General features: G+C 41.0%; 2 protein-coding genes across 3 annotated transcripts in view; one reads left to right on the top strand and one right to left on the bottom strand.

Annotated features, from left to right (window-relative positions):
• LOC146673594 (uncharacterized) overlaps positions 1 to 13,036 on the bottom strand; it is a 36,516-nt gene that overhangs the window by 6,069 nt on the left and 17,411 nt on the right. For both annotated transcript variants that reach the window (XM_085390422.1, XM_085390431.1), the window contains 10 exons: positions 8,895 to 9,009; positions 8,669 to 8,802; positions 8,310 to 8,536; positions 8,092 to 8,206; positions 6,056 to 6,355; positions 5,209 to 5,435; positions 5,003 to 5,091; positions 4,816 to 4,916; positions 3,975 to 4,210; positions 3,756 to 3,844 (listed from right to left, as the gene is read on the bottom strand). In XM_085390422.1, coding sequence (XP_085246548.1) covers positions 3,756 to 3,844; positions 3,975 to 4,210; positions 4,816 to 4,916; positions 5,003 to 5,091; positions 5,209 to 5,435; positions 6,056 to 6,355; positions 8,092 to 8,206; positions 8,310 to 8,536; positions 8,669 to 8,802; positions 8,895 to 9,009 — 1,633 coding nt within the window. The remainder of the gene's footprint in view (positions 1 to 3,755; positions 3,845 to 3,974; positions 4,211 to 4,815; positions 4,917 to 5,002; positions 5,092 to 5,208; positions 5,436 to 6,055; positions 6,356 to 8,091; positions 8,207 to 8,309; positions 8,537 to 8,668; positions 8,803 to 8,894; positions 9,010 to 13,036) is intronic.
• On the top strand, positions 9,933 to 11,970 carry LOC146673596 (E3 SUMO-protein ligase ZBED1-like). Its single transcript, XM_085390800.1, has 2 exons — positions 9,933 to 11,040; positions 11,205 to 11,970. The coding sequence occupies exons 1-2, from the start codon at positions 9,981 to 9,983 to the stop codon at positions 11,885 to 11,887; spliced, it is 1,743 nt and encodes a 580-aa protein (XP_085246926.1). The 5' UTR covers positions 9,933 to 9,980; the 3' UTR covers positions 11,888 to 11,970.

Raw genomic sequence — 13,036 nt, 5'->3', positions numbered from 1 at the left:
AATGGAATAACTAATGCTTCCTGCATAAAGGTTATCATTAGCAGCTGTGCAGTTTGGCAAACCTGACTGCCTTTCTCAAATCAGATTCGCAAATTAGCTTGAAAACAATTGACAATTGTCAATACATACTTTAAGATCAAAACACGCAAAAATTAACTTATAATATAATCAATAATATCAACAGAATGTTAAAAATAGAAATATTAAACATGTCTACATTTTACATCCACTGCTGATTAGCATGCCAGCTAGCATGCTAATCAGCAGTGTTCAGACCATCATGTCTTATAATACACCTTTGTATCTTAAACAGCTACCTATCATCCATATACCCATAGTCTAGTATAAGAGGAAAAGAAGTGATGACGCCACATCTTGCCAGTGATGCCATACCTGATAAATGGAGCGGTAATCATAATGTTTCATTACTCTCTGGGCAAAGATCAGGTTGCATTCAATAGCAATGAAAAGAAACAATAGCAGCAAAACTCTGCTAACATAACATCTGCCATCCAGCACTGGAGCTGCTCAAAGTTTTCAATCAATCATTTAATCAATCTTTTTAAGGAAGCCTGTATTTCAAGGTTTGATATGAGTGAACAACAACTTCCAGATAGTTCATTTTTCATTCTGTACATCACTTTAAGTTGCAGATCACCACTGCTGAGGAGTCACGCTTATGTTGACTATAAAAATCATCGACAAGTAATTTAAAAGTCGACACGTCGTTGGAAGTTTTGTAAGATTCTGAAAGACGCAGAAGTAAGTAGTAGGTAAGTAGTTTAACGCGACGAAGGGTGTCCAAATTCGAAGACTCCTCGAAATATGGCCAAAAAAATCCACCCTCTTTTTCCCTAGATTTGATTGATGGGTCGGGTGTATCCTTCGTGGCCCAACCTATCCCAGAATTCATAGCGCGGCCCAGTTTCCAACAACGGCAGCAGCTACTTAGTTTTAATATTACTCTTTCTGGGTCGCAAAACTACATTCTCGCCTAAAAATATCTTAAAGGTTTATTTTGCAACCCTGAAAATCTGGGACTCGCCACCATTTGACCTTAGAACTGAAGAAGCTTCTCGGATGAGAGGTGAAACGTCTTCAAGCAACTTAAAGAAGTCCAGACGCTTTTCTTTACAAGCTCCTTTGACTACGATGACCTGGATGACTGAGAACCTTCACAGACAACCCAGAAAGAGTGTAAGAGTAACAAACTTTTAAGATATTTTCAGGCGAGAATGTAGCTGTGTAAGCTTCAAATATCTGCTCAATTTACCAAGACATCACATATTTGCAAAAGTGCTCCGACGTTTTCGGAGACACCTGTTACGCACCAGCTCGATAGCTGACCAGGAGGTCAAGACTCACTAGAGCCAGCGAGAACAGTCAACCCCCGGCACATCATTTTCGACTCCCCCACGGTCTTTTGCTACTCAGGTTAAACATATATAAGTCACTTAGATAACTTAAAAATGTCATTGTTTGGATTTTTTCAGTGTTTTTTATTTGTTCCTGAGTAAATCAGTTTGGTTGAGATTAAAGTTATAGTCTTCACACAGCTGAATAAACGTCAAACAGAAAACTGATTAAACAGAAGTGTGAGATGGTCGAGAATTTACTCCAATGTCCTGTTAAATTTTAGGGAGCGAGAAGCAGACGGCTGAGTTTATTAAACTCCACTGAGACAATCTGCAAATTTCATTAAAGGTTTAATAAACTATCATCTTGTCTTTATTTTAAGTTAGCACATACCTTAAACACTTCAAGCTGTAAGCTAGCGCTGGGCGATAGAACGATAACGATATGTATCGCGATATAACTTTTACTCGATAGAGAAATTAAACTATCGCGATAGACCTCGCCACTCTTGTCCTCTTAAAAAAAAAAAAAAAGGTCAGCCAATCCAAATTAAGTAGCGCAGAGCCGAACCAATCACAGCCGCAGCGTCATGTTGCGTGACTTGTTACGTACAGCACAAGTGCCAAGCCGCACATGTGTATTTGTTTGGGAAGCAGCCAGCGACCGTACCGCCCGGGTAATGGAGGAAATGAGTGTGCCGACTAGAAAAATCAACCAAGCGTGACCGAAGGTTACCGAAGAGAAAACAGATGATGGTTCCAATGCCGGAGAGATTGTCGAACGGAAGAGCCATAGAAGTTCTGTAGTGTGAAGGTATTTCGGCTATTTCAAGTCTGACAAAAAATAGAGTAGCGTGCACTGTAAGTTGTGCCGAAAGCAAGTCTGGAAATACAATAAACTGGTGCATGCGTCACACTGTGCGCCACGTTATTGTTTCGGTGAAATGAATTTCTACAATACTGTTACTGTTAATTCTACTCTCTACAGTGTTTAAATGCTTACATATACACACAGTTACTGTCCCTCCACACATACGACTCGGTTCTGCTTCTATTCCCCAGCTTTGTTTACTTTTTCCCACCGAGGCTTCTAGACTTCTGATTGGCCAACATTTCTGCACGGTTAGGAATCTAGCTCCACCTGCTGCTTTGGCATGTTCATAGCAGCGTTTACCTTCATTTCTGCCTTTATGTGTGGACGGGATTATTTTTTAAAACGAAAACGGAAAATCTCCGTTTTCAAAAATACCCGTGTACGTGTGGACGTAGCCTCAGTCTCTGACTGGAAGCGCTAATTCGTCATTCGGCTTTTGTCAGACATCTACCCTGTTGAACTTCATCCATCCATTCGCGTCCGCTTAATGGATGAACTTATTATGGGAAATAAATATTTAAATAAAAACAAGCTGCTGATTATTTCACATTTTACTTGTGAGCAACGGCACATTTAAATCTTACAAATATAGTTATTTGGCTGATATCGTGATAGATATCGTTATCGCCTGAAATGAAAAAAACATATCGTGATATGAAAAAATCTTATATCGCCCAGCTCTACTGTAAGCTAATGATAGTTATATAAGAGCAGACACATGCTGATGCAATAAGCTGTACGGTATACATCCAATAGATGCACGATTTGATTAGTCGACTAATTGCAAAAATAATCGGTTGCTAGTCGACTATCAAAATAATAGTTTTGGCAGCCCTAGTCTACCCATACAACAGGAAATATCAAACAGCTCAAAATATTAAAGCCAGAAGACAGCACACCAGGTAGGAGTGCAACCAGGAGAAAGCTTATTGTGTTTTTTGATCTTTACTGTTTCTGAACACCTTTGAGACCAGAGGTAAGCCGGTTTTCTACAGCAATGTCTCAAGGGAGAACATTGCAGAATATGTTTTTTGGCCACACCAATGCAGCCCTCTTCATTCTTTCTCCAAGATGTAACTTCTTTCATCTTCATCTTCAAAACGGTTTCTAACCCATAAGATTGAAGATGGGTCAAACTACCATCTTCGGGGCAGGGCAGGGTGGGGAAAGGTGGGGCTGTGGTGGTAGAGCAGATCAGCTACTGATTGGAAGGTTGGTGGTTCGAACCTTTGCTTCCCCAGTCTGTATGCCAAATATCCTTGGGAAAGATACTAACCCCAAGTTGCCCTCCGATGCGTCAACTGGAGTGTGAATGTTGGTTAGATTGTACTTGAGGTTAGAAGTCCTTGTGTGAGTGGGTGAATGAGGAATGTTGTAAACAGCGCTTTGAGTACTCCAGGAGAGAAGAAAAGCGCTATATAGGAATCAGTCCATTTGTCACTGTCCATTTCCAAAATGCAACATAATAAATGCTATGAAACTGTGTTTTCATTCTCCAATTTTACCGTTTTTTATTAATCACTTACCTCCTGTGCAGTGTGGTTTGTTCAGAAAAGGATGAAGAGTCTTCAGCACCATCAAGCTTATTCACATCATCCTGAACATCCTCTGAGGCCTGGAAAGTTTTATAGTTTTTATTTAGTATGGGTTTTGTAATTAATGGTTTCTGACAATGCCATGTGGAGGGATTAAGAAGGACAAAAGAAAAATCTACAAAGGCAGAAATGCTGAATCTGACACAGTACCTTCAATCGAACAAAGAGGGTAGCACTCCCAGTTGACTGGACAGCCTCTTTGATCTCCTCAGTTGTCAGTGACTCCATATTTAGAAGCTCTAGTATCTTGTCGTCATTAGATATCAGGAGCTCCAGAGGTTCAGCAGCAGCCAGCTGAGGGAAGGTTGACCTCAGCTGAGCTAGGAAGTCAGCCTCCTGAAGACCTCGAGGAACCTGCAGCTCATGAGGCAGGTAATTCTGAAACACTGGGATAAAACAGGAAAGAGTGCTAAGTTGCCAGCTAACAGGGAGCATCACACCAAAACCTGACAATTTCATTCAAAAAACAAGAGCTCAGACGTCTTAGACAGTCTGTTATCAGCTGCAAAGCAACTACAATATTTATCAGATATTTGCATTAAAATGGTCCAAAAGGCTCCAAGAGCACAAACACAATCCAGAGGTCCAGCTGAGGTTCAGGAAGCAGCTACAGCCACCTGTCAGTCAAAGAGACCATGTCCCCAACATTAAGCCTTACCACTGACAGCCTTGCTTGAAATCCTCTATCACGGTACCACTACCAAAAAATGACCACCATCAGCATTCTGAATGACTGCTGTGTAGTGGCTCGTGCTCCAGTAATCATGAAGTGCTTTGACAAACTGGTCCAAACTCAGGTCATCACAAGCTTCCCAAACCATCCAGCAGCATGCCTACAGAGCTCTACAAAGGACCTCATAGTCACAAATGTGTCCTGACCACCCTAGGAGCTATGCTCGGCTACTCTTTATTATTTCAGCTCAGCATGTGATCACAGTGGTGATAACTGAATATTGTACTGGACAGATAAATTAAAAGGCTTTGAACTTACGATTGGGCGAGATGGTATCCATCTGAGGGCCCTCCACAATGTGGACCTTGAGATGCACGTGGGTGTCTGATTGACTGATCTGAGGTTTCTCAGACTCAACTCTGGGGGAAAAGAACAAAATTGGATTGAACTGTTGACATAAATAACAAACTCTAACAGCAGCAGCTTACTCTTTTCTTTGACTCACTCAGTGGTCAGTGTGGTTGGATCCAGGCTGGGTGGAGGAAGTTCAGCAGCGGTAGCATCTTCTCTCTGTAGAGACCTTTTCTCTGGACCCTAAATTTCCACCAAAAAGTAAAAGAATAGTTTTTTTATCTGATTTTTTATTCAGAACAACATGCTCTACATTTAAACAATGTTTTCACCCTGATGTTAAATTGGTTCTTGCAGTACCTTCAGTCGGATGTAAATACCAGGATTCCTAGTCCTGTTCTTGCAGATCTCTTCTGCAGTCATACTCTCCACTCTTGGAGGAATTAGATCGTGGTTGCGACCAATTAAGATGGTAAAAGGTTCACCAGCAGCCAGCTGAGGGAAAGTGGACCTCAGCAGAGCCAGGAAGTCAGCCTCCTGAAGACCACGAGGAACATTCAGCTCATGAGACGGGTGATTCTGACACACTGAGAGAAAACAGAGAAGCTCACAAAGTCAGAATCAGAATGTCTTTTTTGTCATTGTCACAGGTAGAACGAAATTAGAATTGATCTCTGATCAATGCATCATCCATACAAATGTAAAATTTAAATAAAATTTGTAAAATAAAATCAATCCCCACACACATGCCTCAGTCAGTGCATAGATCACTTCAGGAGTAGCGTGATGGACATTTTTTAGTAGCAGCATCAAGACATATTTTTCTGATTTGGTAAAAGCTGTGTTTGAGTCTGTTTGTCCTTACGCTGATTGCTTTGTACCGTCGGCCCGAGGGCAACAGTTCAAACAGGGAGTGGCCAGAGTGTGAGGTATCTTTTATAATGTTACGAGGTTTTTTAAGACAGCGGGTAGTGTGACTACAGTCAGAGCAGTTTCAGTCATCGACAAGTTAGAAGACATGTTTTCCTGAATCAACTAATAAACGGGTAACTCAGCAAACCTGCACAGAGAGCTGGATGACTAGTACGTTGGACTCTTGAGACATGCAAAGCCTCTAAATCAAGTTAAGGAGCTAATAAGAGGTAGAAAACGTTAACGGCATCAAATCCTTCCAAAGATCTTTGAAGGTTAAAAGCTTTAAACTTACTTATATTTGTGATCTTATCAATCTTAGGGTCCTCAAGGATGCGGATCTTAAGTCTTAAATCTTCTGGACACAGTGACTGTTGTATGTAGAGGGTAGATCCCCGAGAAACTCTGATGATTTCCTCTGGTGTCACAGAGTCTCCTTTCAGAGGTTTAAGTTTGTTGTGCTTGGCCCTTAAAAAAAGGTCAAAAGGTTCATCTCCAGCCAGCTGAGGGAAGGTAGACCTGAGTAGTTTCAGGAAGTCAGCTTCCTGCAAACCACGATGAACCTTCAGCTTGTGAAGCGGGCACGTCTGAAACACTAGAACACAGAGGAACGCTGAGAGATCAGTTCAATTTTTCCAGTATTAGGAGAAAGAAATCATCACTTTCCTGTTGTACTTTCACTAAATGTTCGTCTGATACTACTTTCCAATTGAATCTGGAATCTGCTTTCACAGTTTGGAGGTACCAGTGGTGACATGGGCTCCTAATGTTCCAATCATCACAGTGAAATCTTCCACATCTGCTCCAGAGTTTCATGTGTACTGAGGTGTTTTCATTGTGTTTTATAATGAAAATATTCTTGGTATTATAGTACATATTTCTTTATTAATATGTTACAATTCTTAGACCAGGGAGTAGTGCAGAAAGATGAAGATGTCCATGTAGAGTGCAGGGAGGCAGCACAAACGGTATATGTGTCCTGACCAATGTTCCCTCTAATTTTTCATGTGTCTGAGCGAACACACAAACTCCCTGAGCGATCCCTTGGACCATTGTGAGCGACATCAGACGTGTGCACTGTGGTCATGCCAGCATCGAATCCATCCAAGTTACATGGTTTATTAAAATAATCAAATTATAGCATTTACATTTACATACAAGCTCTGACTTGTATTATGGGTATGAGTCTGGTCTGGGAGATAGTCCTGTAACGCTCTGTCTGCAAAATACAGTTGATGTCGGGCAGTTAATTATATAGTTACTTCTTCAAAAAAGTTACTGAGTTTTGCAAACAAAGTTTTTTGCAACTGTTTACCTAAAAATGCAACTAAGGCATTTTTTTAAAAAAACATTTCAAACTATTTACGGAACAGTCAGCTGTTCTGCATCAAATTTGATGCCCCCCCATTCCTAAACCACTAAATGCCATATTGCCATATCATGTTTTGATTGGTCGACATGGTACATTTTTCGACGAATGGGAAAGGGTGGGGGCTTTTTGGTTTTGTCTTTGCTCACAGGTGGAGAGTGCTTTCGAGCGTTTTCCTTATAAAACGCAGTTTTTACCATTTCTTCCCGCAGTAAATATAAACAATGATAATATTCAGGAAGAAAACCAAACATTGCAGATATTTTTGTCATAACTCTGGTTTTACGTGGCCTATCAACACAATTTAAAAACTGGTATAAAGTCCACACTTATTCCGTCAATTGTTCTGTCTGTCCTGCTCACATCTCCAATGGTTATACACTAACGTGGCTTCACGCCACATCAGTCACGCCACTTTGCTAGCTAAAACACCGGTGTCGACACATAAGGACGCTGTCATAGCCTGTTAGCGATGTTGATTAGCTGCGTATATACGAATGTGAATCGCATTATTGGCTGGACTATGGGATAAGGTGGCATCGGTCTAACCCCATACGGGAGCAGCCAGTCACTTACTAACACTGCAAAAAACAGAATTGTTAAAATATTTACTTTAATTTCAATTCAGGTTAGATTTTTTTTTTTGCGCGCAACCTAGATTTTCTGTACGCAGTACGCAGCTTAGAGGGAACATTGGTCCTGACCAGGGTTTCAGCTGCTCTCGAGCATTACTGGCATCAACAATTGTGATTTACAAGGTGCAAATGACTGTTTTTGGTATAGAGGTGTGGTGGAGACCATCAGCTTCACCTGTGTTTAATAGACCGATCTCCGAGCAGGTAAAAGGGTGAAAAGCACTTCAGAACTTACCTAGTAGGTAACAAGGTGATATACGGCTTACATGTGCTGCATTTTTATAGCAGAAACATCTAAATTTCACATCATGTTTGCTTTAGACTTACCTTGTTTTGACAAAACATTAATCTTTCGCTTTTCCAGGATGCGGATTCTGAGATTTATATGGGTGTCTGTCTCAGTGGATGGAAGATCTTCATGATCTTCATCAGCATCTTCTTTCTGTTTTACAGAAGGTCGGAATTTTCTTCTCAAATCAAGTTGTCAATGTGTTGTAATCTTTGGTAACGCTGTTGAGATCAGTTAAATCTTCTCAGCACAGTACCTGCAGTCGTATGTAGAGGGTAGATCCCCGAGAAACTCTGATGATTTCCTCTGGTGTCACAGAGTCTACTTGCAGAGGTTTCAGTTTCTTGAGGTTGCAATATAAGAAAAGGTCAAAAGGTTCATCTCCAGCCAGCTGAGGGAAGGTAGACCTGAGTAGTTTCAGGAAGTCAGCTTCCTTCAAACCACGACGAACCTTCAGCTTGTGAAGCCGGTACATCCGAAACACTAGAACACAGAGGAACACTGAATCAATCACAGTGAAATCTTCCACATCTGCTCCAGAGTTTCATGTGTACTGAGGTGTTTTCATTCTGTTTTTAACATTTAAATTTCACATCACGTTTGCTTTAGACTTACCAGTATTTGAAAGCACTTCAATGTTTGGGTTTTCCAATATGCGGATTTTGAGATCTATGCAATTTTGTGATTTGCTGATTCGACGTTTGCCATGTTTTTTTCTCCTCTTAGACGGAACTGTTTGAGTCAAGAACCTAAGGAAAACACGGAAAAACGGGAGCTGGTATACAAAAGATAACACATATACTTTTGTACATAGTAGACATTTATGCACTTGTCTTTTAACCTTGATGTTGTTACATAATCCAGCTCTGTCGTGTATCCTTCCTCCTGCTCTAAATATTCATACTCTTCATCCTCTATCGGTGCCTGAAATCCCAGGCTCCTACTGTCGTCCACCCCTAGGAACAAATAAATTCTTATGTTAGTCACAATTATGTGTTGCCCGGCTCAACAAGAACTTGACCGTTTACATAACCGAAAGGGAGCATGCTGCTACTATCTACTGTTTGTGCTTTAAGAGGACATGAGCTAATGTATCTTTTCCATTACAACCTTCTCGGCTCGACCCAACTCAGTTAAATTGTTTTTCATTACAATCAAGTACTGCCTATGTGTGCAAGGTCATTACAGCAATACTACTAAAAGTCCCATTTTGCATACAACAAAAGCACAACATCACACTGGAGAAACTTGAGGCAATGGTAGACCTGCTGTGTGGTCTATAGCTTTTTGTCAGATTTGGAGACAGGCTTTGAGGATTTGATTTTTGTGAATGACATGCTCTCATGAGTCATCGAGTGACAAAACTGACTAGCCAATCGGTGGAATGCAATCTGTTGACGTTACATTTTCAGATTGACTGAATTGCTGAATTGCTTTGGCTGAGTAGGTACTAAAAAAAGTACCTGGCCCGAGAAAGGACCCAATGGAAAACCATATAAACTGAGTCGAGCCAGGAGAGCAAAGTACATACTAGTGGTGTAACACGCATTTGTTACACCATATCTACCTCTCTCTCTCTCTCTCTCTCTATATATATATATATATATATATATATATATATATATATATATATATATACATATATATATATATATATATATATATATATATATATATATATATTAGTGCTGTCAAAATTATCGCGTTAATTGTTAAGATCAACGCGAAATGTTTAATGCATTAAAAAAATTTAACGCTGATTTTGTTTTTTTATTAATTTCCTGTAATCTAAGACCTTTAAATTCATGAGCACCTCTGGAGGAGGGGGCAACAGTGTGCTATGCTGGCGTTTGGCCTGATAGAAATGATTAGAAGAAGAAGTGACACCATGCTACTATCTAGCTAACACTAGCTAACACACGCAAGCATGGACGAGGGCGGACTTTTGGGTGGAAAGTTTCTCTTTAAGAAGTTGCCTGATGGCTTGTTGGACAAAACGAGAGTAAGATGCACAATTTGCAAAGCTGAATTCAAGTACCACAGAAGCAGTTCATCACTGGCGTATCACCTGAGAGCAAAACACCCAACTGAATCCACCTCTACGGGACCTCGCCAGTCTACGCTTCAGGAGTATGGTGCTTGTGGACGAATAACAAAAAATGTGAGAGAAAAGGTAACCAATTCCTTGGTTGTTTGGATAGCTAAAAACTGCCGACCAGTTAGCATAGTAGAAGATGATGGACTGAGAGAAGTCATTCGTGCTGCATCAGGAGATGAGTGTTACAATCTGCCCTCGAGAGGAACCATTGTGTCGAGACTGCACACTTTGTATGGGGACCAGAGGGCTCAGCAGTCCAGCAAGCTTGTGCAAGTAAGGAATGTCGCTCTCACCGGAGACCACTGGACTTCGGTGAACAACGATAATTACTTGGGGGTCATGGCGCATTTTATTGATAACGACTGGACTATGCAATCGTTTGCACTAACAGTGAGTAAAACTGAAGAGAGACACTATGCTGAGGCGTGTGCTGACCATTTTCTGAATGTTGCAAACGAATGGAAAATCAAGGACAAGGTAACCACGCTTGGCACCGACAGTGCTCGTAACATGGTTGCAGCCGCCAGACTACTTCCATTTGAACACATGCCCTGCATGGCCCACATTCTGCAAAGAACGGTCACAGTTTCTCTTAATGACAGCGCATTTGAAAGGGCTCTGGCCAAATGTCGCAAGATTGTTGGACATTTTAAGCATAGTCCAGCAAACGCTCAGGAATTAAAGGCACAGCAAGCTGCACATGGACATCAAACAGAACCGCTTGTTCAGGACGTTCCAACAAGATGGAACTCCACCCTAGAGATGATCAAGCGGATCCAGAGAAACAAATTTGGGCTGACCACCATCCTGACTCAACAAAACAGCAAGGTGACTATGTTGACTGACCAGGAGCTTGACAGACTGCAAAAGCTGGAGGAACTACTGGAACCTTGCTGGTAAATACATTTTGTTTCTCATGATTGTGTGTCTATCTTTGCATTCTAGCTTTGTTTTCAAGTATGTTCTCCACCTCCACCTCTCTGTGTATTTTCATATGTAGTTTTTATGTTTGTCTCTGTGTGATTAATACAAAAATACAGACTTGATCTTTCTATTGCAGATATGTTACCGAACTGCTGGGAGGAGAGCGGTATGTCTCTTGTTCCATGGTGTTGCCAGGCTTGTGTCATTTGTTCAGGATTATGGAGCCCTCAGATGATGACCCAGTCTACGTTTTGAGGTTTAAGAAGATTTTTACCACAGACCTAGCTCAGCGGAGGGACAGCAGCAATCTCACATGGCTGAAGATCGCTACTGCCCTTGATCCCAGGTTTAAAGATCTTAAATGCCTTTCCAAAGATGAAAGAAGAGAGGTGTGGGCATCAGTACATGACCTTCTGATGTCAGAGACGGATGCACACCAACCATCTGCTCAGACAACAGAGGAACCCTCACCAAAGAAGAGCAAGATGTCCATCTGCTTGCTGGGTTCTCCTGATTCAGATACAGAGGAAGAGGAAGATGCTATAGACTGCTGTCTGAATCTGTACAAAGCAGAGCCCAAAATTGACATAGGAGAGTGTCCACTACAGTGGTGGTTAAAGAGAGAAGGAGCACATGCCAGGCTGGCACCTATTGCACGCAAGTACCTGTCAACCCCTTCAACCACAGTGCCTTGTGAGAGATTATTCTCACTCTCAGGTCACATCATTCAAAAGAAGCGTGCTTCTTTGTCATCAGACAATGTAAACAGAATAGTCTGCCTCAGTAACTGGCTGAGTGCAAAGAAGGACTAATCCAGATTGCTCCTTTGAAGTGAAAAATGTTCAACATTCTGGGTTTTCAGCTGTGTCTTTTTGTGTTTTAAATACTGAGTTTTGTGCACCCTTTATTGTTATGATATTCACTTTAACCTGTAGGCCTGGGTTCAGTCACTGTTGATGGCCTTAAAGGTTTTTTGTAAGTTTTCACTGTGTTAAAGATTGATGAAAACTATTAAAATTCTCTTTGAATTTCAGCATACATTCTTTGTGTTTATTCTGCATTTACTTCATTGTGTTGCATAAATGTCTGTTACAATCTTAAAATATAAAGAATAAAAAAAATGTAATTGGAGCCAGGCTATTAATAAAGTAATTGAGATTAATCGCAATTAATAACAGAAAATTGTGAGATTAGTTAGTTAATTTTTTTAATCTATTATATATATATATATATATATATATATATATATATATATATATATATATATATATATATATATATATATATGGCGTACAACATTAGAGGCCAACTCCAAGCCCATAGCACAAGTCACCATCAAGTGCGGGATCTACCAAGGAGATGCTCTGTCCCCACTGCTGTTCTGCTGATCTTGTTCTTACCATTCAGCTGACTCCTCAGGACTTGCCTGACCCTCTGCAGGTACTTGGTGGTTGCAACTTTCCTACTGGCCTCTTCGTGGTACCCATTTGCCTGTGTGTACCCCAGTTAATTGTAGCTGTTCTCTATGTCTGCAATGTTGCCTTCTGGTAGTTTGATCCCCTCAGTTCTGACTACCTTCCCTCTCTTTGTTATCATCAGACTACACTTCTCCAGTCCGAACGACATTGCGATGTCATTGCTGTATATCCTGGTGGTGTGGATCAGTGAATCGATGTCTCGTTCACTATTGGCATACAGCTTGATGTCATCCATCTACAGGAGGTGGCTGACAACTGCTCTGTTCCGTATTCAGTATCTGTAGCCAGTCTTGTCAATGATCTCACTGAGGAGGTTAAGGCCTATGCAGAACAGTAGTGGGGACAGAGCATCTCCTTGGTAGATGTTCTTGATGGTGACTTGTGTTATGTACTTGAACTAGGCCTCTAGTGTTGCACACCACATCACCATTGAGTTCCTGATGAAGGCTCTTAGGGTCCTTTTTGATCCAGGCAGTGCACACG

The sequence above is a fragment of the Rhamphochromis longiceps genome, linkage group LG3, assembly GCF_057381845.1.
Source record: "Rhamphochromis longiceps isolate RC_006_pf linkage group LG3, R_longiceps_female_GT1.1, whole genome shotgun sequence".
Lineage (NCBI taxonomy): Eukaryota > Metazoa > Chordata > Actinopteri > Cichliformes > Cichlidae > Rhamphochromis > Rhamphochromis longiceps.
The sequence above is the reverse complement of the archived record's forward strand: the minus strand, read 5'-3'. Positions and strand labels throughout refer to the sequence as shown.

What these genes read in the sequence shown, in the direction of transcription:
- LOC146673596 (XM_085390800.1), top strand. Translation starts at nt 9,981, where the DNA reads ATGGACGAGGGCGGACTTTTGGGTGGAAAGTTTCTCTTTAAGAAGTTG. An exon ending in GCTGGAGGAACTACTGGAAC is followed by an intron (nt 11,041 to 11,204) that starts CTTGCTGGTAAA and finishes CTTGATCTTTCT; the next exon opens with ATTGCAGATATGTTACCGAA.